The sequence below is a fragment of the Mytilus galloprovincialis genome, chromosome 4, assembly GCF_965363235.1.
Source record: "Mytilus galloprovincialis chromosome 4, xbMytGall1.hap1.1, whole genome shotgun sequence".
Classification (NCBI taxonomy): Eukaryota; Metazoa; Mollusca; class Bivalvia; order Mytilida; family Mytilidae; genus Mytilus; species Mytilus galloprovincialis.
The window spans coordinates 23,854,335-23,876,670 of record NC_134841.1 but is presented as its reverse complement, the minus strand read 5'-3'; the positions used below and the strand labels follow the sequence as shown (position 1 = coordinate 23,876,670).

Here is a 22,336-nt window from a genome sequence, read left to right as displayed (position 1 = left end):
ATATTTAAGAACTGCGTCTGAAAATAGACACAGTGCTGACAACATGACAAGTCAGCTTTTGAAAACAATGTCAGAGACATTAATAGAGTTGCAAAAAGAAATGAGAGACTTGAAACAAAACAATAAAGGTAGGAAGCAGGGTGGTGCCCCGCAGCCCTTTCCATTTAGGTGCTATGCTTGTGATGAGGTAGGCCACAGAGCTTTTGACTGTCCTACTTATCCAAACTTTCAATATAATTATCAGCAACCTAGGTATCAGACCAAACCTAAAACAAGGTATACTAACCAAAACTATGAAAATTTAGATTTGACACCGGGAAAAGTGGGGGTCCATAAACTATCTCCTGATGCAGGTATGTTCTTGAAAGCAAAAGTAAACGGAATTGTCACAGACTTGTTAATAGATACCGGGGCCACAGTTACAGTTATCTCCACTAAAATGTTTCAGAAAATGTCAAATATGCCACGTATAATTCCAACTGAAAGGGATATAATTACAGCTAATGGAGATTCCTTGCATGTGTCAGGCAAAACTGAACTTGAAATTGAAACTGACAAGTTCAAATGTACAAACACGGCCATAGTTGCTGACATTAATGTAGACTGTATACTAGGGTTAGACTTCTTGAGGACACAAGAAGCTAACATAAATATATCTAAGGGGACTCTAACTATCAAGGGACACGAAGTAAGATTTTATGTCCAAGGTCACATAGGCTGTTATAGAGTTGCAGTATCAGAAACTGTGAATATTCCCCCTAGAAGTGAGATTGTTGTGAATGGAGCTATAACTGATGACGTTCCTGACTCATTTGAAGTAGGGATTGTTGAACCTGCCGATGACTATAAAAGAACTGATAAAGCAATAGTAGGTAGGGCTCTTGTTGCAAAAAGTAAAAACATTCCGCTTCGACTTATGAATTTGTCTTCACAGATTCAAACTTTGTACGGCGGAACGATCATTGCTAAAGTAAGTCCGGTTGACAAATTTTCAGAACCTAATTTTGATTTAAATCAAACATCAGAAACCCCTGTCCCTTCACATTTAACAGATTTATACAATGAAACGGCACAGGATTTAACTAAGTTCGAGGCTGCAAAAGTTAGAAAACTTTTACAAAAGTTTTCACACATATTTGCCAAACATGACGCAGACTTCGGAAGGACAAATATTGTGAAACATAGTATTGAGGTTCAAAATGCTAAGTCCACAAGAGAACCTCCCAGAAGAGTTCCATATCATCTTCAGGGGGAGTATGATCAGGCTATAAATGATATGCTAGATAAAAATGTGATAGAACCGTCAACAAGTCCTTGGGCATCAGGGGTGGTACTTGTTCAGAAAAAGGATGGATCGACACCCTTCTGTGTTGACTATCGTAGATTAAATAAAGTTCCCACCAAAGATGCATATCCTCTTCCCAGGATTGATGATTCATTGAATCAGTTGTCCGGAGCAAAGTGGTTCAGTACTATTGATATGTGTTCTGGATACTGGCAAGTAGAAGTCGAGGGTAATGACCGTCCTAAAACCGCTTTTGCGACACGGAAAGGACTATTTCAGTTCCAAGTGATGCCGTTTGGACTTTGCAACGCCCCAGCCACTTTTGAACGATTGATGGAAACCGTACTAGCAGGTTTGCAATGGGAGGTTTGTTTAATATATTTAGACGATGTAATTATTTTCGGAAAAACCTTTGATGAAATGTTAACAAACCTTAGTTCAGTTTTTGAAAGACTCACAACTGCAAATCTAATACTCAAACCAAGAAAATGTAAACTGTTTGCAAAACAGGTAGAATACTTAGGTCACATTGTTGCAGAAAACGGTATCTCAACTGACCCAAAGAAAATTGAGGTTGTCAAAAACTGGCCAGAACCAACAACTGTTACAGAGTTGAGATCATTCATAGGTTTTTGCAGCTACTACCGCCGGTTTATAGAAAACTTTGGTAGCATAGCAAAACCTTTACACAGCCTTATACAAAAGGGTAAGACATTTGCTTGGACAGATGAATGTCAATGTTCGTTTGACAAATTGAAACGGTTCTTGACTAGTGCACCAGTGTTGGCACATCCAGATTTCAAGCAACCTTTCATTCTAGATACTGATGCAAGCGCATACAGTATTGGAGCAGTTCTTTCGCAAATACAAAATGGACACGAAAGAGTTATTGCTTTTGCAAGCAGAAGTCTCACAAAAAGTGAGAGGAGATACTGCGTTACAAGAAAAGAACTGTTGGCAGCTGTTTGCTTTACACAGTACTTCAAACATTATCTGCTTGGCAGGAAATTCACAATACGAACGGACCATAGCTCTTTGAAATGGCTCATTAACTTTAAGAATCCTGAAGGGCAGATGGCAAGATGGCTTGAGGTGTTATTTTCCTTTGATATGGAGATACAACACAGAGCTGGTCGTAAACATAACAATGCAGACCCTTTGAGTCGTTTGCCATGCAAACAATGTACACATTGTGAAAATCAAGACGACGATGCTAATGTCATATGCCTTATATCAGGAAATCAAATATCACACGGTGATGTTGAAGACAATTTAAGCATGAAAGATGCACAACGTGCTGATTCTGATATACAAGAAATTAAGACTTGGCTTGAAACTGACAGAAAACCAAGTTTTGAAGAAGTATCAGGCAAGAGCTACGCTGTTCAGTATCTGTACAGTCAACTGAGTAAATTAACACTCAATGATGGTTTACTATGTAGGAAATGGACAATGTATGAATGTTACATTTCCTATTTACAAGCTATTGTACCCCTAAAACAAAGACGGAAGGTGTTACATTTTTGTCATGACACTAAAACATCTGGTCACTTGGGAGTTAGAAAGACTCTTAGTAAAATTAGACAATATTTTTATTGGCCAGACATGCAAAATGACGTAAGACGATACATTGCTGGATGTGAAATATGTTGGAAGCGAAAACATCCAATTAAAAAGAAGCAGGCTCCAATGCAGTTAGTCAAAACGGGTGTTCCAATGCAAAGAATTGCAACAGACATTTTGGGCGAGCTTCCCGAAACAGAAAATGGCAATAAGTATATACTAGTTGTCTCAGACTATTTTACAAAATGGACGGAAGCTTTTCCAATGCCCAACATGGAAGCACAAACTGTTGCAAAAATCATTGTTGAAGAGGTTGTTACTAGATTTGGAGTTCCCCATTACATACACTCTGATCAAGGGAGGCAGTATGAAAGTAAATTGTTTCAAGAAATGTGCAGACATTTAGGAATTACAAAGACTCGAACCACTCCATATCATCCCCAGTCGGATGGTATGGTAGAACGGTTCAACCAAACATTAGAAAACATGCTCAGCGCTTATGTATCAGACAATCATAGGGACTGGGACAAACAGCTCCCGTACGTAATGATGGCCTACCGATCAACAGAGCATGAGACAACTGGGATGAGCCCAAACATGCTCATGTTAGGTAGGGAAACTGTAACTCCATTAGACTTGATATATTGCATGCCACCAGCTATAAAACCAACCCCTTCAAACATATGGGTATGGGAACTTCGCGAAAGACTAGAGGACGCACATGCCTTAGTGCGCAAACACTCCGACGGTGCGGCAGTCAGACAAAAGACCTATCACGACCGCCGGACGTCATGGGAACGGTTTGAAAAAGATGATAAGATATATGTCTACTTTCCACAAAAGAAGAAAGGTTGTACACCTAAATTTACTTCTTTCTGGAGAGGGCCCTTTCAGATCTTACGAAAAGTGTCTGAAGTTTTATACCAAGTGGACTGTGGTAGGAATAATCAATCACAAATAGTTCATTGTGATAGACTTAGGAAAAAGGTTGCACAATCAATGAGAGGAGAGGATTCATGCGATGCAAGTGAGGCACATGAACCAGACATAATTGAAGTTGAAAATGTTGAGGAGGTTGAGGAGTTGGTACAGGAGTCGTGTCGACCAAAACGAAATACAAGACCTCCAGCTAGATTTAATGATTTTGTTGTACATAGTGTTAGATAAAAGTTTTTATTGATATGTTTATATGTATAAAAGAAAAAAATTAAAAAAAAATATATAAATAGTAACCATATGCAACTAAATATGTTTATGTACTGTTAGATTAACAATTAAGTTTCATTCTTGTTTCAGTACAAAATGCCGCTTACTAAAGTTACAGCAAGGAAGACAAAAGAAGTTAGTTTGGTGTCGCCTTGTATCCTCTGTCAAAAGGAGTTTGGCAGCGAGGAGGATTTGAAAACCCATTTACTTCTCTGTGTAAAAGAAAAATCGGAAATAAGATGTGAAGATTGTGGAACCATCTTTAAAAGGCATGAATATATGAAAAGGCACATGAAAAACATTCACGGTGTAGAGACTGGGAAAAGGAGTTACAAAGTTATAGAAAAGAAAGCTAATGTTTCACAAGATGATCTGGATCAGTATTATCCAGGGAACCTGATAGATGATATTTCAGATAACAGTAGCAGTGCAGTATTAGATACTTCAGATGATTCAGATAGCGATGAGCAGGATTCTGAACGAAAAGCAGGCTATATTGGTGAAGTTACAGACAGATCAGTTAAAGATATTTATGAAGAAGACACATCACAAAAGAAAGAAGAAAAGAAGGTTCATACACAAGAGGATCAACAGAGTGACCCTACAGTAAGGAAAAGGTGTGCCCCATTACCAGTCTCGGCACCAGCAAAAAGAAAGTCTCAGTTCTGCATACGTGTAGACAATGTTGATAAAGAAGCGAGTGGAGAAATGACACATCAGAAAACACAGAAGTGTGTTACAAAAGAACAGGCCACACAAACAAATGTAGCCAAAGAAAGGAAAATGGTGAAGATTGTAACAAAATATGTTGAGAACGGTCACCAGATAGAAAAGGTTGAGGAGCATGAGACAGTTTGGATGGTTTGAGAAATTGATATCTGTTTATTGATGCAGGAAGCATCATATATATTAAAACTGTATCATAAAACATGTTTTTTTTATTGCTGTTGTTTATAAATGTATATGTCCGTCCGTCGGATGGGGACGTTAAATCCGAGGTCCCGTGTTCAGGAAGTATCACGTCTTGTGCACGTTAAAGAACCCTTTACAACAACTCTTATTGAGTGGTCCATAAGTGGCCTGTTGTGAGGCAAAAAACCGGTTTTTGGCAACACAACTTTTGAAGTGGTATTCAAACTAGAATATTTGAAATGGTTTTATGTGGTCAAAGTTTAATCTAAGTTCAGTATTCAGTTGCTTGTACAAATGTGAATTGAAGTAGGATATTTTCAAAATAGAAAGTTAACAAACAAAACAGAAAGAACATGCAAGTCGAAAGAGGCTGACAGGAACCCCGGAACTGTGAGTAGGCTAAGGTACCCCTAGGTCTGACGTTTGTCAACAGATTGTTGTAGGAAAGCCATTAGTTGGTTATCATGGTATAACCCTCGGTGTACAAACAGTTGCTGGGAGAGATATTCTGCGGAATGAGTGGATACATTGAGGTTTAAAGTAGAACCTTGGTATGGTGTCAGCTAGTTTTAACGAGAACAGTTTTGATTGTGTTTTGTATTAAGTCAGTATAAAATTGTAAAACTCATGCGAGGACGCATGAAATCGGAGGCGTGGGTAGTGTTACGAATTTGCAGTTTAAGAAGGTTATAATAGTTCTACAGTTATATATTTTCCGATATCTCTATTAGTTTCCCATATCATCCGTTCATCGTTGAAAACTGTATCTAAAATCATCCCTTTATCCTTGCTTGCTATCAGACGCTTACCTGTACAGTTGTTACTAGGGTGCTCTCTTCGAGGTCCGCGTTAGAAGTATAAATAGTGGTTAGCTATCCAGTGTAAATTGTCATTCTTATCGGAGACGTCGGAAGAACAAGATTAAAAAGGTAGGACCGTTAATATTTAAAGACGAGTAGCAGGAGTATTCAAACAAAGTGGAGTGTTTGAAACCTGTTGAGAAGATATAAATAGTTTCGAATCGGTAGAAGTTGTATAAACAGGGTTAGTGCTAAGGTTTTGCGTTCCACATCTCTCACTATTGCAGTGAGTGTTTGCTGTTAAACCATACCTTAGTGCTACCCTGTTCCAACAGTTTTATAAACATATTTCAATAAAGTTTCATACGTACAAAGTTTACAACAGTTTGAATAGTTTCCATACATTCGTTTTATTAAGGTTTAGTCCCGTTTTTAAACATTTAGGTTCCAGACAGGTTCCAAATATTTAGGTTCCAGACAGGTTCCAAACATTAGGTTTCAGACAATAGTTCCAAACCGTCTGACCCGTTTCAAACATTTAGGTTCCAGACAGGTTCCAAACATTTAGGTTTCAGACAATAGTTCCAAACCGTCTGACCAGTTTCAATCATTTAGGTTCCAGACAGGTTCCAAACATTTAGGTTCCAGACCAGTTTTATACATTTAGGTTTCAAACCAGTTCTATACATTTAGGTTCCAGACTATAGTTTCAAACAGTTGGTTTTAAACAGTTTTGGACTGAAAGGGTTTTAAACAGTTTTAATTCAACAGGTTCGGGTTAGGTTGATAGGTGTTGAAATTCGTTTTATGTAGTATAGTATTTGTTTCATATTTGATAGTGATAGTGTAAACTTTTCATTCACTTTTGAACTTTTGAATTGCTTTTCAAATCCCAGGAAACTGGTACGAACCCGAGGATAAAAATATCTAAACGTCCCCGCCCGGTTACACGTTACACCAGTATATCCCCAGTGTGTAATGGATTTCTCCACTTGGATATGAAAAAAGAAAAAAATAAGAGGATTAGGCTGTAGAGAACAAATGAAATGTACACATTGCACATATCATTCAAAACATTTTTCATTATACGAAGAAATTGCTACAAACAGACCAGACAGGAGACCAGCCGAAGTTAACATTGGACTTGCTGTTTGGCTGAGTACAACACCAATGGCTGCAGCAGGTTACATCCGACTCTGCTTAAGTACAAATCTGCCACCACCATCAGCTCGAGGTATCCAGGATGCGTGTAATAAAATACTCCCTGAAATAGAAGAAATAAATTAGAATGATATGAAAATGAGGCGCTAAAGAATTAAAGATATGCAACAACAGAATGGGAAGTCAAATCCAAACGTCATAAATGCACAATCCGATGGGATGTACAACAACAATTTGAACTCCGGAGTGGGAAAAACACATTTTCAACCTGCCACTCAAGTTATATACAGCTTGGCAGAAAATGTCACACAGCAGCATGACATTATTGAATTAGTTGTGCTCAATAAACATAGCTCAAAAGGTAAACATCTCAAATCACCAGATGAGCACCAATGTTTAGGTAAGGACTGTTCTGCCACAATCCCATTTGAAAAAAGTATTGGGGATGAAAAAACATGGGCCAAAGAGTTACTTCAAGAGCTGAAGGAGTCGAATGACATGGAAGTCGAGTATCACACAACCGATCCAGACAGTGGCGCATATCAGGCAGCAACTGCTTTACATGATGAAGACGTTACAAAAACTAAACCAACGCACCAGCTTGATACACGGTACATTTCAAAAAATCACCGGCTTTTCATAAAGAAAAATATCAGGTTATGTGAGATCTTGAAACGGAATATTGTTAAGGACTCAGATTCAAAACAAACTTGCAATCGATCTATCTGAAAGGTGTCAAGGTGAAATATGTAAAGCTTTTGACAAATATGGGAATGATATACACCTGATAAGAAATAAATTAACATTTGCGGCCGATGCAATTGTTGATTGCTATCAGGACTTGCACCTGAAATGTACTAATCACCCTTTACTTTGCAAAGGTTTAAAAAATTAAGAACTGGTTAGGAAAGAGAGTTTTACTGGGGAAAAAATTCGGAATCAAGTATACAAAAAAATCATCAGAGATTCTGCGTGAATGTGTGAACTAAAGAATGTGGAAATGATGGAAAAAACTAAACTAAATTCCAACACGCAGAAAGTTGAAGCCTTCAATCGCACTTTACGAACTTCTATACCTAAAAATGTCTCCTTTTCAAGGAAGACCACATTCTGCAGCACACTCTGTCAATGTAGGGACGGCTAACTCAATATTTACCCTATGTGACAAATTTGGCTGTTTCATAACAGTAAAGTTCACCAAGCTGTAAAAGAAGTTCAGAAAATAACAAATATGTTACAAATTATAAGAAAACAATCGATGCCTGTGTTTCACGTTCAGAAAGGCGGGCAATATTAGTCGACCTATATGAAAGACACCAGGAGGAAATAGCGTACCAAGAAAATATGCTTTTGCCGCCCAAAGTCATTTATTTAAATATCATACATATTCATAAAAAAAAATATATTTACTTCTTGGCTTTATGATGGATGTAAAAACCAGGTGGCGCACAGAACTGTATTTACTTCCTTGTAACCTGATATTACATAACATTAGTTAATGGATGAATGAACGTCAATGTCATACCTTGATAAAGTATATTGTTATCTACGATTGCATATATCCGATTACATAAGATGATTAGATATTCTATTCTATAGTCTCCGACACAAAAATTAAAAAACTGAGTAAACAAGACATTTATTTTGATGGAAATTATCATATTCATTATCATAGCACTGATTGTTATAGGGTTGTTTCGGAGTCTACATGTTGACAATTACAGTAAAGTCAAGGTAAGTTGAACTTAGTTTTTGTGTCCTCGTCTGTTTGATTTTAGCGTTAAATATATTATCTATAAATATGAAATATTGGTAAAATCATAGTGATAGTTAACCTTGCTTATTCTTAAGTTTTCTAAGTTGTGTCATGTATACTATTGTTTGCCTGTTTTTCTTTTTCATTTTTTCGCTATGGCGTTGTCAGTTTATTTTCGATTGATGAGTTGGACTGTCCCTCTTGTATCATTCGCCCCTCTCTTTTAAAGAAGATAAATTAGATTTTGCAGAAATATAAGTCGTGTTTTCAAAGATCATGAAAGGAGGGTGGAATTGTGGCTACTATTATTTGACCAACTTCGTAGCCATTTAACGGTGACACATATTCTTCGCAACGTACCAAATGTCATGCAATTCAATGTGGCGTACGTTGAACTTAAAAATGTATACTTGAACTTTAATATTAAAAACCCATGGTTAGATTGAAAGGTTAACATTTCTTATTAGCAACACGGCTAAAACAAGTAATTAAACGAAAGCTTCGGAACATCGTTTGAACTTTAAGATATATGATCTTTATGCAGGCACTGTGTATATTTCGCTAAATAAAAACAGAAGGTTTACTATTGGAAAGCTTTATTCAATCAAGACCTTCTGTCATGAATTTGAACAAATACAATAGAAGATATGGTGCCACTGAGACACCTCTTAAATCAAGTCACAGTGTATAAAAAAAATAATTAATAATAGGTCAAAATATGGTATCCTCACATCGAACAGCAAGATACAAAGGGTCTCAAAATGACCAATGTAAAACAATTTAAACAGGAAAACCAAAGAAATAATCTATACATTGACCTATAATGGTTTACTTTTTTTAAATTGTTATTTGGATGGAGAGTTGTCTCATTGGCACTCACACCACATCTTCCTATATCTATTAAACAAAAAGACCTCATTTTGTGTGTCGCTTTTCTTCCTTCCACAATAAATTAATCATCATGCTTCTGTGTTTTATAGGTAACATGCATAGTCGCATTTGTCATCCATTCTTATGATTATTCAGATTGAGTTATTTTTTGGGAGAAAAACGACAAAATAGGTGTCCGGATATTGTTTCCGTCATCAGACTGACTTTTAGTCATAGATAAGATTTCCGGTTTTAAACATGCACAAGAACAACCAATGGTATGACAGATTACAAAGATGAAAAAAATAAATAAGCCAATCAGAGCTTTCTCCATATGTTCTCCATATCATGGTTTTTAGATTGCAACAACCACAACTATTATACCTTCTTGAAGACAATTTGTTTTCGCGTTTATCCACATGTAAACTACGATTATATACTACTATAATATATAGAGACTATCTGTAATTTATCTACTGTTTTCTTTGAAATATTTACTATTTAAGGGGTAATACCAGTTGCATATATATTGAAATAGTAGTAAAACATGTGGAAACAAAGATATACGGATGCCACATCGGCACTATCATTTTCTATGTTCAGTGGACCGTGAAATGGTGTAAAATCTCTAATTTGGCATTAAGATTAGAAAGATCATATCATAGGAAACATATTAGATAAATTGTTGGACTTCAACTTCATCAAAAACTACCTCGACAAAAACTCGACAAAAACTTTAACCTGAAGCGGGACTGACGGACGAACGAACGAACAGACTAGAAAACATAATGCCTATAAAAGGGGCATACAAATTTATTGTTGAAAGTGAACGTTGATATTTGGCCAAAATGAAAGAACGGTAGAGATTAGAGGGAGGCAGTCCTTTTCGGGACGTTGGGATCGGGTGTTTTTAAGCTCGGGATATCGGGATTGATCCTTACGGGATCCGGGAATTTTTTTTCGAACTTCAGGATGTCGGGATAGTATGAATTTCATTTAAATACGCACCTCGGGATTTTATGTTTTTAAACCCGGAGAATAATAATGGTCTATAAGCAGTTTTATTTATTTCATGTTTGAAGCGGTGCAAAATTTCAATTTAATTTGACTTTTACCAAAAAACGCATAGGGGAAAAATAATTGTAGTATAAGGTCAGAAACACGAAAGTAATTGAATTTAATAACAGAAAGGAAACAAATAACGGACTTTGGAAAAAGGGAGAAGGCTTTTGATACCTTAAATGAATTCTCCAGACATAATATATTTTACAAAAATTCCGTCTACAACAGTTTACAAGATGTATATGCCCACGATTTCGCGGGTGTGTTCTAGTCTATTTAAAAACGAGAAAAGAGAAACACTTATAACAAACACCAACAGATGACATCCAACAACAGGCTCGCTTGGCGTTCTTGCTGAAAACGGCAGTATAAAAAATCTAATTATTTTAGATGTCTATAAAGGAAGCCTTTATACTTATTATATGTATGATTGTAAGAATTTTGTCAACCCCAGCATATAGAGTGTCTATTGTTAGTAGATGTGGTTTGATAAGTTAAACGATAAAGTGTAATTTATGAAATCGATATGAAAAAGTTAATACCGGTAGAATCATACTCATGAAAAATAATGTATTACCCAAGTTAATTGTCTTAACATTTGGATGAATTGTATATTTACCTTGTTGTTTTAGGTAACGTCTACTGAATATGACAATCCAATTACCACTGATGCACTGGAAAGAAAGACATTGAATAGAGTAAGAAAAAAAAATATATAAGTTTACACAAGTTAAACCCGATATGTATAGGAAATAAGGCCCATTTTATGTACAGCTGATTCTCAAAATGATATTTTATTAACTTCGTACACAGTACTAATTTGTGTCAATCGGTATATTGGGAAAGTGTCATTCGGTATATCGAGAAAGAAAGAATGCCTAACGGTGGTCAAATATTACGACTCGGTCGTAAGAGCTCTGATACAGGATCGTAAATTCAATCTTATCGAAAAGACATATGCAAGGTCAATTACTTCATATCCAATTTAATGTATTATACGGAAAAAATTACCAAAAAATAAAAATTTGTTTAAATGGTTCAGAATAATAATCAGCATCTGAGAAAAAAAAAGGTTTAAAAGTAAACTGTTCTTACAAAATAACAAAATGCAGATTGCTCTTTGACATGTCAATGACATTAAATGCGTAAAAAAATCTAAATTTGCTTTTTCATAATTCGAATGACTAAACAAACTTTGATTTAAAAAATCTCATTTCATTCTATTGGTTCAAATGTTTATTACAGTTATGTTGTGTAAGCATAATCAGAAGTTTTGCAATGTGTTGAAATATTTACCAAACAAAAGCATGATTTCTAGATCGTGAAAGATCACGTAACGCGTTTTGAACATCACGAAAAGGATCGTGAAAGATATGATGCTACGGAAACGTTCTACTCATTATTTAATTATATGATAATTACCATTTTTAAATGGTATAGCAAATATTGAATTTTGCAGGATTCATTCCGGTTCCCTTTTGTGGGTGAATGGGGCTATAATCGACCATTGGAACTGCTTATCTTATAAAACCATACCGACCAGGTTCCTTATAGCAGTCATATTTTCAGCCTTCATTAATTTTGATTTCTTGTGACAGATGTAAGATTGAGAATAGACCATAATTAACTAAATTACAGTTCAAGCTGGACATCATGCACAATCGATCGCGAGATACGTACCTTTTTAGTTTATGTCAGCGCAGGTAAACATTTATTAGAGGTAAAAAGCGCAAATCCCTTGTAAATTTGGTCAGGTGTACAATATATCACAGTTTGAAGCACAAATGTTCATTAGTGTTACAGGTAAAATACAACATCCTGCGTTAGTCTGTTCAAGCTTTGTCATTCACGATCCAGATAATGTGTTGCCCGTTCTTTCACGATCAATTATAATGAGAAATCAGCAAAATTAAGTGTTTGTACAAACTCTTTTATTTTTCTGTATCATCTGATACGCTTAAGATTCAATTTCAAATATATCAATATATATTAGAATGTGTTCATTATAGGTACAAATAAAAAATATAAGTAAAACATGTGGAAACAAAGATATACGGATGCCACATCGGCACTTTCATTTTATATGTTCAGTGAACCGTGAAATAGTGTAAAATCTCTAATTTGGCATTAAGATTAGAAAGATCATATTATAGGAAACATATTAAATAAGTTGTTGGACTTAAACTTCATCAAAAACTACCTCGACAAAAACTTAAACCTGAAGCGGGACAGACGGACGAACGAATGAACAGACTAGAAAACATAACGCCCATAAATGGGGCATACAAATTTATTGTTGAAAGTGAAAGTAGATATTTGGCCAAAATGAAAGAACGGTAGAGATTAGAGGGAGGCAGTCCTTTTTCGGGACGTTTGGATCGGATGTTTTTTAAGCTCGGGATTTCGGGATTGATCCTTACGGGATCCGGGAATATTTTTTACGAACTTCGGGATGTCGGGATAGTATGAGTTTCGTTAAAATACGCACTCGGGATTTCATGTTTTTAAGCCCGCGATTTAGGGATCAGGACCCCTCCGACCACCACTCAAATTAGCCTTAGTTAGTCATTTATACAAGATTCAAATCCTACCAGTGGCATGTTAATTGGGCTCTCAAAAGGAAAAGCACTGCTGGATTGTCCTAGAAGCATATTTTATTAGATTAATAATGGTCTATAAGCAGTTTATTTTATTTCATGCTTGAAGCGGTGCAAATTTTCAGTTTAATTTCATTGACTTTTACCAAAAAACGCATAGGGGAAAAATAATTGTAGTATAAGGCCAAAACACAAAAATAATTGCATTTAACAGACAGGAAACAAATAACGGTCTTTGGAAAAAAGGGAGAGGGCTTTTGATACCTTGTATGAAATTCTCCAGACATAATATATTTTCCAAAAATTCCTTCTACAACAGTTTACAAGATGTATATGCCCACGATTTCGCGGGTGTGTTCTAGTCTATATAAAAACAAGAAAAGAGAAACACTTATAAAAAAACACCAACAGATGACTTCCAACAACAGGCTCGCTTGGTGTTCTTGCTGAAAACGGCAGTATAAAAAATCTAATTATTTTAGATGTCTATAAAGGGAGCCTTTATACTTATTATATGTAAGATTGTAAGAATTTTGTCAACCCCAGCATATAGAGTGTCTATTGTTAGTAGATGTGGTTTTATTAGTTAAACGATAAAGTGTAATTTATGAAATCGATATGAAAAAGTTAATACCGGTAGAATCACACTCATGAAAAATAATGTATTACCCAAGGTAATTGTCTTAACATTTGGATGAATTGTATATTTACCTTGTTGTTTTAGGTAACGTCTACTGAAGATGACAATCCGATTTCCACTGATGCACTGGAAAGAAAGACATTGAATAGAGTAAGATAAAAAAAAAATATATAAGTTTACACAAGTTAAACCCGATATGTATAGGAAATAAGGCCCATTTTATGTACAGCTGATTCTCAAAATGATATTTTATTAACTTCCTACACAGTACTAATTTGTGTCAATCGGTATATCGAGATAGTGTCATTCGGTATTTTGAGAAAGAAAGAATACCTAACGGTGGTCAAGTATCACGACTGGTACAGGATCTTAAATTCAATCTTATCGAAAAGACATATGCAAGGTCAATTACTTCATATCCAATTTAATGTATTATACGGAAAAAATTACCAAAAAATAAAACTATTTGTTTAAATGGTTCAGAATAATAATCAGCATCTGAGAAACAAAATGTTTGAAAGTAAACTGTTCTTACAAAATAACAAAACGCAGATTGCTCTTTGACATGTTAATGACATTAAATACGTTAAAAAACAAAATTTGTTTTTTTCATAATTCGAATGACTAAACAACTTTTATTTAAAAAATCTCATTTCATTCTATTGGTTCAAATGTTTATTACAGTTATGTTGTGTTAGCCTAATCAGAAGTTTTGCAATGTATTGAAATATTTACCAAACAAAGGCATGATTTATAGATCGTGAAAGATCACGTAACGCGTTTTGAACATCACGAAAAGAATCGTGAAAGATATGATGCTACGAAAACGTTCTACTCATTATTTAATTGATGATAATTTATATCTTTAAATGGTATAGCAAATATTGGATTTGAAGGATTCATTCCAGTTCCCTTCTGTGGGTGAATGGGGCTATAATCGCGCGATACCATATTGGAACTGCTTATCTTATAAAACCATACCGACCAGGTTCCTTATAGCAGTCATATTTTCAGCCGTCATCAAGTTTGATTTCTTGTGACAGATGTAAGATTGAGAATAGTCCATAATTAACTAAATTACAGTTCAAGCTGGGCATCATGCACAATCGATCGGGAGATACGTACCTTTTTAGTTTTTGTCAGCGCAGGTATACAACTTTTAGAGGTAAAAAGCGCAAATCCTTTGTAAATTTGGTCAGGTGTACAATATATCACAGTTTGAAGCACAAATGTTCATTAGTGTTACAGGTAAAATACAACATCCTTTCACGATCAATTCTAATGAGAAATCAGCAAAATTAAGTGTTCGTATAAGCCCTTTTATTTTTCTGTATCATCTGATACGCTAAAGATTCAGTTTCAAATATATCAATATATATTAGAATGTGTTCATTATAGGTTCAAAACTTGTTCTTTTTTTTAAATGAACCCCATAGACTTGTGTCGCGCTTTTTTATGTCTTCTCATCAAGAACTGCATATTTTATCAATCTTATTGCACAGTATTATTCACAGAAACAACCTTTTCGGATTTGTTCCGCTGGTTGGCAAATTCAACAGATTTTGAAGTTACTGTAGTATTCCAATTAATTACATTTACGGTTCGGTACCAGATCCAATTACAATGCTTGACCACCGTTAGATATTCTTGCACGATAATTTCTGTCGATATATTCCTATAGACAGTCTTGTCCGTAAACCATTTTGGCAAATCCATTGTTCAATCAAATATATGATTATGTAGAAATACATGTTATTGCATTTCGCTATAATAATTTTGATATTCCATAATGAAAGAAAAGTTACATTGTTTTGATAAATAATGGTTAATGAATGCGGTCATGGTATTTTCTATGCAACAATATAGTTTATGTAGTATTAATACATTCACATATACTCATAAAGCACGGCAAATGCATGGTCTTATCTTATAATGGTAGTAAAGATCAATAAATGTTTTATAGGGTTATAAAGATAACACAAACTCGAAACTAACAAACTAAGGATGATGACGAAAAATTATTACAGCCTCCGAACAGAGCCACTCATTTATATCAGCATAATTATTTAGACCAGCGTGTGGTCAACAACAACTTATACTTAATTTCATCCAAAACTGCAGACGGCATTAAAAGAAACGTGTCAGTTCCACGTAAACCACGAACTATAAAGTATGTTATGTATGATACTGACCGACTTCGATGTTTTGTTTCTAGAAAAGAAACACTTCTAAAAAAGGTGAGAAATTAAAACAAATATTTTACCCGGAAGTTGCATTGTATGAAAAACTTCATTCAGTACATTTGTTCCGTAACACACTTATTTACGTGTATATGCATGTACATAAGCATTTTGAATAAAATTAAAAGATAATAACATGTAATTATTCTTTACGTTTTATTGGTACGGTACGACAGAGGCATATGAATTATTCTTATTCACTGCACGAAAGTGATCCATAAAGTGAAACGAAAATTTGCATTCATTTGATTGGCTTATCAAGCATCGTAAGACGATATGACGATATTTCCATTGACCATTCGTTAGGTCATTCAACATGTTCAATTTGGTTGAGACGGTGTACATATCATCCACGGCAACGGACATATGTGATGTCTTCAATTATTATATACTAAACTCTTTTCACCTGACAATCTTCTTTTTAACATATTTTATTATATTCTGACAATTTTGTGAAGCGTATAAAAAGCCTACAAAATGTCTGATGTTAAAGTTGGTTCCGAAAAAATGAAATATGACGTCAAACTGGGGTGTGCAAAAGACAAGATCTATCAACGATTCGCGAAATTATTAAACCCTAACCATGTTAACACAATGACAGTGTTCATGCTCTTCAACTTTGTACTAGTTTGGCTGTTTAAATATTTTGATATGAGCGTCACTGATGAGTCTTATGTAGACGAAACGCGCGTCTGGCGTACTAAATTATAATCCTGGTACCTTTGATAACTATATTCACCAAATAATAAATAGGTTTTAACACTTCCGAGAACTTGATATCGCTTGACATCACTCTTGTTAGTAATAATACACGACTGACGAGCCTTTATTTTTAAATCAAAAATACACTTTGGTTACGAGAAAAAAGATATAAAGGTATATGAAATTAAACTCGAGTTGATATCAACCAATATATTCACTCATCATGAAAGATGTAATTAACCAATCGAACCAATCAACTATTATCATTATCAATGTGAGCGTCAAAGAGAAATCATTAAATTATGTTGCCTATTTAAAATAAATCCTCCATTAAATGCGTGAATGTGATATATTATACGTTAAAAAAAGAGGGGCGAAAGATTCCAGAAGGACATTTAAACTCATAAATCGAAGACAAATAGACAACACCATGGCTAAAAAAAAAGAAGAAAAAAGACAAATAATAAGACGCAAGACACAATATAGTAAAACTTAAGACTAAGCGACACGATCCCCACCAAAAACTGGGAGAGGGGTGATCTCGTGTGCTCCGGAAGAGTAATAAGATCCTGCTCTTCATATGGCACCCGTCGTTTTGCTCATGTTATTTATATAAACCCTTTAATAAGTCTAATGGGGTAGGTCACATTCGCAATAAAGGTATTGCATTGTAGTCACGACATTAGAAACATATCCGTAATCATCTCTGAAACGGATATTCATAACGGTCAATCAACATGTGATGGCGTTCGTAAAACTTACAAAGGACTGACTCCAACATCACCACCTAATCGAACTTTTAGTTTAATAGTTTGATTGTGAGCACCAACCATCTATCAAGGAAATCATGATAGGTAATACAAGCATTGGAATATCGTATCATATAGAAATGCTACATGTGGAAAGTTCACAGTGTCGAGTCTGGCATCATTTCATTTGTCGTAAAGTTTTGTTTTCAACTGACCCTCATTGTCCATATTCAAAATATTCAATGTTGGTATAAAAAGACTATAAAAAGATAAAAAGTCATTGGAATGAACGTGTGATGCAAAACTCATTCGAACAAACAAAAAAAAAACACCATTAGAAATGTGTCCTACCATGATTGTCAGAATTTTGTTGACTTGAAGATACTGTAATAATGACAGATTTTGATTACTCATAAAAGATTGGCATAGTTAGTTATTTACTTTCCTGCTAAAAAATTTAGGATTATAGCGACAAGTGTTAAGTTTGACAATAAAGAACTTGTTAGAAGTATGACATACATGTACATGTATAACAGTGTAATGAAATTTTGACAAAACCATTCGCAATGTCTATCACACATTTGGCAAAAAGTAAAGAAATACAGATACAAAAATTTGAATGAATGAAAATTTGTGAATATTTAAGGGAAATAGGATAATTGTAAATGATTTTTTTAAACAAAATTATTGAATTTAAAAAGATTTGATGTATCTATGAAATTGACTTCTTTAGTCGAGCGACTGGTAAAAAACACGGTTAAATATACGATTATTAGTTAATTGTAAAATAATTCGCGATGAACAATAATACGAATAATATAATGTTCTTTAACAGGCAGAGGAAATCAACACAACAACTGGATGTGATATATACTTGGAAATGAGATACGACGAGAAACCACACATATACAAATCAGAGACTTTTCAGGTAATTGTAATATGCAGAAAATAATTGTTCATACTAGACAGAATTCGAAACATGTTTGAGAAGGTAATTTTTAAATAACTATTATATCATAGCTATATCTTTCATTCATTATTGAAATCAACAGTATCATAGCTTGCTGTGTACTTTGAATATCTAACAATAGTGTTGTGTATTTCTTATAAAAATTGTCCGACTTTTGGGAAAATACGAACGGGACTTTCAAATATTGTATTTCAAAATAAACTGAGAACTCCGCGGTAAAAGACAACAGACGGCAAATAAATAAAAGAAAACTTCACTTCACAGCAACACGATCTTCAAAAAATACAGGATTTGATTTCAGGTGCTCCCGAAGATTAAGCAGATCCTGCTACATCATACTCCATTGCATTTGTCTGACATACAAAAGCTGTGAGCAGTTGTCTTTGGTTTGTCACAATTGGAGAGAAGATGACTGATGTGCAATACATGTAACGACAATTTGAACATATTCTTGTTAATCTGTAATACAGATTTTAGTTTACGGTCAACAAACTAGTGAAGGTGTCTGTTAAACTTTGAAGGGTGTTCACATAATCGAAATACTTTTAAAAGAGGGACGAAAGATACAAAAGGGATAGTCAAACTCATAAATCTAAAATAAACTGACAACGTTATGGCTAAAATTGAAAAAGACAAACAGACAAACAATAGTACATATGACACAACATAGAAAACTAAAGAATAAACAACAAGAACCCCACCAAAAATTAGGGATGATTTCAGGTGCTCCGGAAGGGTAAGCAGATCCTGCTCCACATGTGGCATCCGTCGTGTTGCTCATGTGATAACAAATCCGGTAAATAGTCTAATTCGGTAGGTCACATTCATGAAAGGGAAGGGGATTGTAGTTACGACGTGAGGAACATATCCGATATTCCATCACGGTCAACCAACTCGTGATGGCGTCCGTAAAATTTACGAAGGGATGATTTCAACTTCACCATTTGGAACTCTTGGTTTAATAGCTTCCTTGTGAGTAGTAACCCTCTATCAAGAAAACCATGATAGGAAATGCAAGCACGGGAATATCGTATCAATTGGGAGATATATACCCCGTATGAGGTGCTGGAATGTTGCTACTTAGAAATGGAAAAAGGAGGATTTAGCGCTCAAAAACATTCTGAATGTGTCTCTTGAAACCAGAAGCCGATGTTCCAGCTTTTGTTGCTTACTTGATGTCATAGTCGTTTTCTTTCTTTCTGTTTAATGTTCATGGCTAAATCAAACTTTTGGGTTTGGAAAAGGTGTTTTGCATGTATGATACATTTTACTTCTTTCGTGTTATTGTATCATTATAACAAATATGTGTATGTACTTTTGTAGAATTACAGCCTTAAACAGGAGGCTATGGTAAGTTAAACTTTTTCGAACATTTCTGAAACTTTTATGCTATCCATGATGTTTTAAAGAATACCTTTGAAAAATATGTTAATTGATTGTTAAATGGAAACGATAAAATAATTAAACTTGGGGGGATTATTTTTTATGTTGCATTATCTAAACAGGTCAAAATTATCATATTTGCGTAAAACATATGAAACATTCTGAATTTGTTTTGGTTTTTCTAGAATTTGGTGTTAATGGCATATCGTCAGAAGCATTAGTTGCATAGCGATGTTGGAAGAATTCGAGCGTGGTCTTTCAAAAATTAAGCTAAAAACTGTATGTTTCCCTTCAATGGGATTTCTTTGTTAACGTCTTTGGGTGACATTCAAAACCTTTTTTGAAATTAATAATATCATAGAATAATTGTAGAATGTATATCATAACACAAGTTGATCTGCATGAACAAACTGTTCCCTACATTTAATGTGTTATTTATGCATAAGAAAGTATAATGTTACATTCAAATTAATCAATTTAATCAATTTTATACCTTTCTTGCAATAAAGGATATATCTCCTTCTGATGACTACAGACGCTCACAAAATAAACGAGGTAAACGAAGACCCGAATCTGACGATGATTCGGATACTGAAGACAACACATTGTCTCCTGTAAAGATACCGAAAACTTTAAAAGAGCATAAAAATAGTGGAAACCGAGATCAAACGGAACATGAAATGGAAACAGAGGGCGACGAATGTGTTTGTAATATTTGTGGAGAGTATGAAGATGACAATGATGATGATAAAGGCCCCTGGGTCAATTGTGACTACCAATATGAAGATTTTACATGTTGTACGTACACAGCACATGTGACATGTCTAGAATTGGAAGATTATCCTCAACACTTTCTCTGTTCAGAACACAAAGAATAGTTTATAGGTTATAGATGTATTCTTTAAAACGAGCTTCAGTTATTATCTTAAGATGTATTCGTATTTCTATAACACTATTAGATTCCTTAAGAGAAAGTTAAGTTTGAAATAGTTTCAGAATTATAATTTCAGGTTTTAATGGAAAGGGAAGAGGGGAAATATATTCATTGGCCTCAAATATATTGAAACTGTTCGTTAAACTGTTATGTTCAATGAACAATGGTAATATGAGACATGTATCAAGAAGTCAGCAAATCAAGGCCAGGACATTCGTACCAAATATGCAATATGTTATTTGTAATAAAAGGCACAAAACTATACAAATGTCATGGCCTGGTGGTCCTTTCCCATAAAACAGTTCATTATTTACACTTATCATAGAGCTCTACAAAAGTACTGTACTGTCTATTTTATATGAGCAGAGGGCCTCTGTGGCAGATTAATCTAAGTAGTCAATTTACTTTATCACTAGCCTGTCAACACTGAGGTTGTGATTTCGATTTTCGCACGTTACAGGTGCGCTTGCCTCCGGTCTTAACTTTCTACCGATGGTCAGTGGTTCTCGATTGACACTTCGGCTTCATCTATCAATAAAACGTTACCGTCACGAACGATATCGCATAATAGTGTTAAAGTGACACTAACTAACAATCAATCAATCAATCAATAATATGAACATGCAGAGCTTGAATCAATAATAAGATAAGATATATACAACGACGACGTCACTGTTAAAAGGATATTTGAAGAAATAAAAGTTCGTTTTGCTCAGTGTCTAGTTGTCTTCTAGTTGTTTTTGTTGTGATTTATGTACGTTTGATCTTTTTTAGTTTTTTTTATACATGGCGTTGTCTGTTTATTTTTGACGAATTAGTTTAAATTACCCTCTGGTATCTTTCGTCCATCTTTAGGTTTTTTCCCTTGTTTTATCAACTTAAATCTACAACGTAGTGAATTTCTTTGCACAAAAAATCGTCTGATTTGTATTATATTTTGTTTATTGTTTACTTATACTGTCAAAGATGATAGGCAAAAACGATATATTTGGTCACACATTTCCATATATTTAAAATGGTAGACCATAAGGAGACTAATCACGAGATGGTTGATTTGTTTTTAAAATGATATAAAAGTTGTATGGCTGATAGTGTTTGCTATGTGTTTGCTGTCATTTAAATATATGATAACAGATTAGTTAGTAACTTGAAATCTTTCTTATTCTTACAATGCTTTTTTAGAATAAGGATTTAAAATGCTCACCTTTTTATACATGTGTAGTCATAAAGAAATTTGCTAGTAATAAAGAATTTAAAATCTTTTTTCAAAATTCTCAGTCTGTCTTGCTATATATGCTTTAATATTGTATATAATATTACGATAATGATTTTCAAGATATCAGACTAATTACCTTGTTCTTTGTTCAGCCAAAGTGGCCGTGTTAGTTATTTAGGGGACAACACTGTCACACACATCTATAATAAATACCCTAAGGACAACAGTTTATGTGAACAAGATTGGGTGGTTTCATGGTTTCAATGACGAGGACTCCTAGATTTGGCTAC

At 34.6% G+C, this 22,336-nt stretch overlaps 1 protein-coding gene across 3 annotated transcripts; it reads left to right on the top strand.

The window, feature by feature from the left end:
• Window positions 1-8,433: 8,433 nt before the first annotated feature.
• On the top strand, window positions 8,434-22,092 carry LOC143071670 (uncharacterized). 3 transcript variants are annotated; one of them, XM_076246142.1, is made up of 7 exons: window positions 8,434-8,661; window positions 11,248-11,313; window positions 13,937-14,002; window positions 15,816-16,089; window positions 18,379-18,471; window positions 19,837-19,863; window positions 20,406-22,092. In XM_076246142.1, the coding sequence occupies exons 4-7, from the start codon at window positions 16,030-16,032 to the stop codon at window positions 20,772-20,774; spliced, it is 549 nt and encodes a 182-aa protein (XP_076102257.1). In that variant the 5' UTR covers window positions 8,434-8,661; window positions 11,248-11,313; window positions 13,937-14,002; window positions 15,816-16,029; the 3' UTR covers window positions 20,775-22,092. The 3 variants fall into 3 exon arrangements, with proteins under 3 accessions (XP_076102257.1, XP_076102258.1, XP_076102260.1); XM_076246143.1 differs by lacking the exon at window positions 11,248-11,313; XM_076246145.1 differs by lacking the exon at window positions 19,837-19,863.
• Window positions 22,093-22,336: the final 244 nt, after the last annotated feature.

Excerpts from the sequence above, each read along its gene's own strand:
- LOC143071670 (XM_076246143.1), top strand. The coding sequence starts at position 16,030 with ATGTATGATACTGACCGACTTCGATGTTTTGTTTCTAGAAAAGAAACA. Across the intron at positions 18,472-19,836 it reads ACAAATCAGAGACTTTTCAG|AATTACAGCCTTAAACAGGA; the intron begins GTAATTGTAATA and ends GTACTTTTGTAG. Across the intron at positions 19,864-20,405 it reads GCCTTAAACAGGAGGCTATG|GATATATCTCCTTCTGATGA; the intron begins GTAAGTTAAACT and ends CTTGCAATAAAG.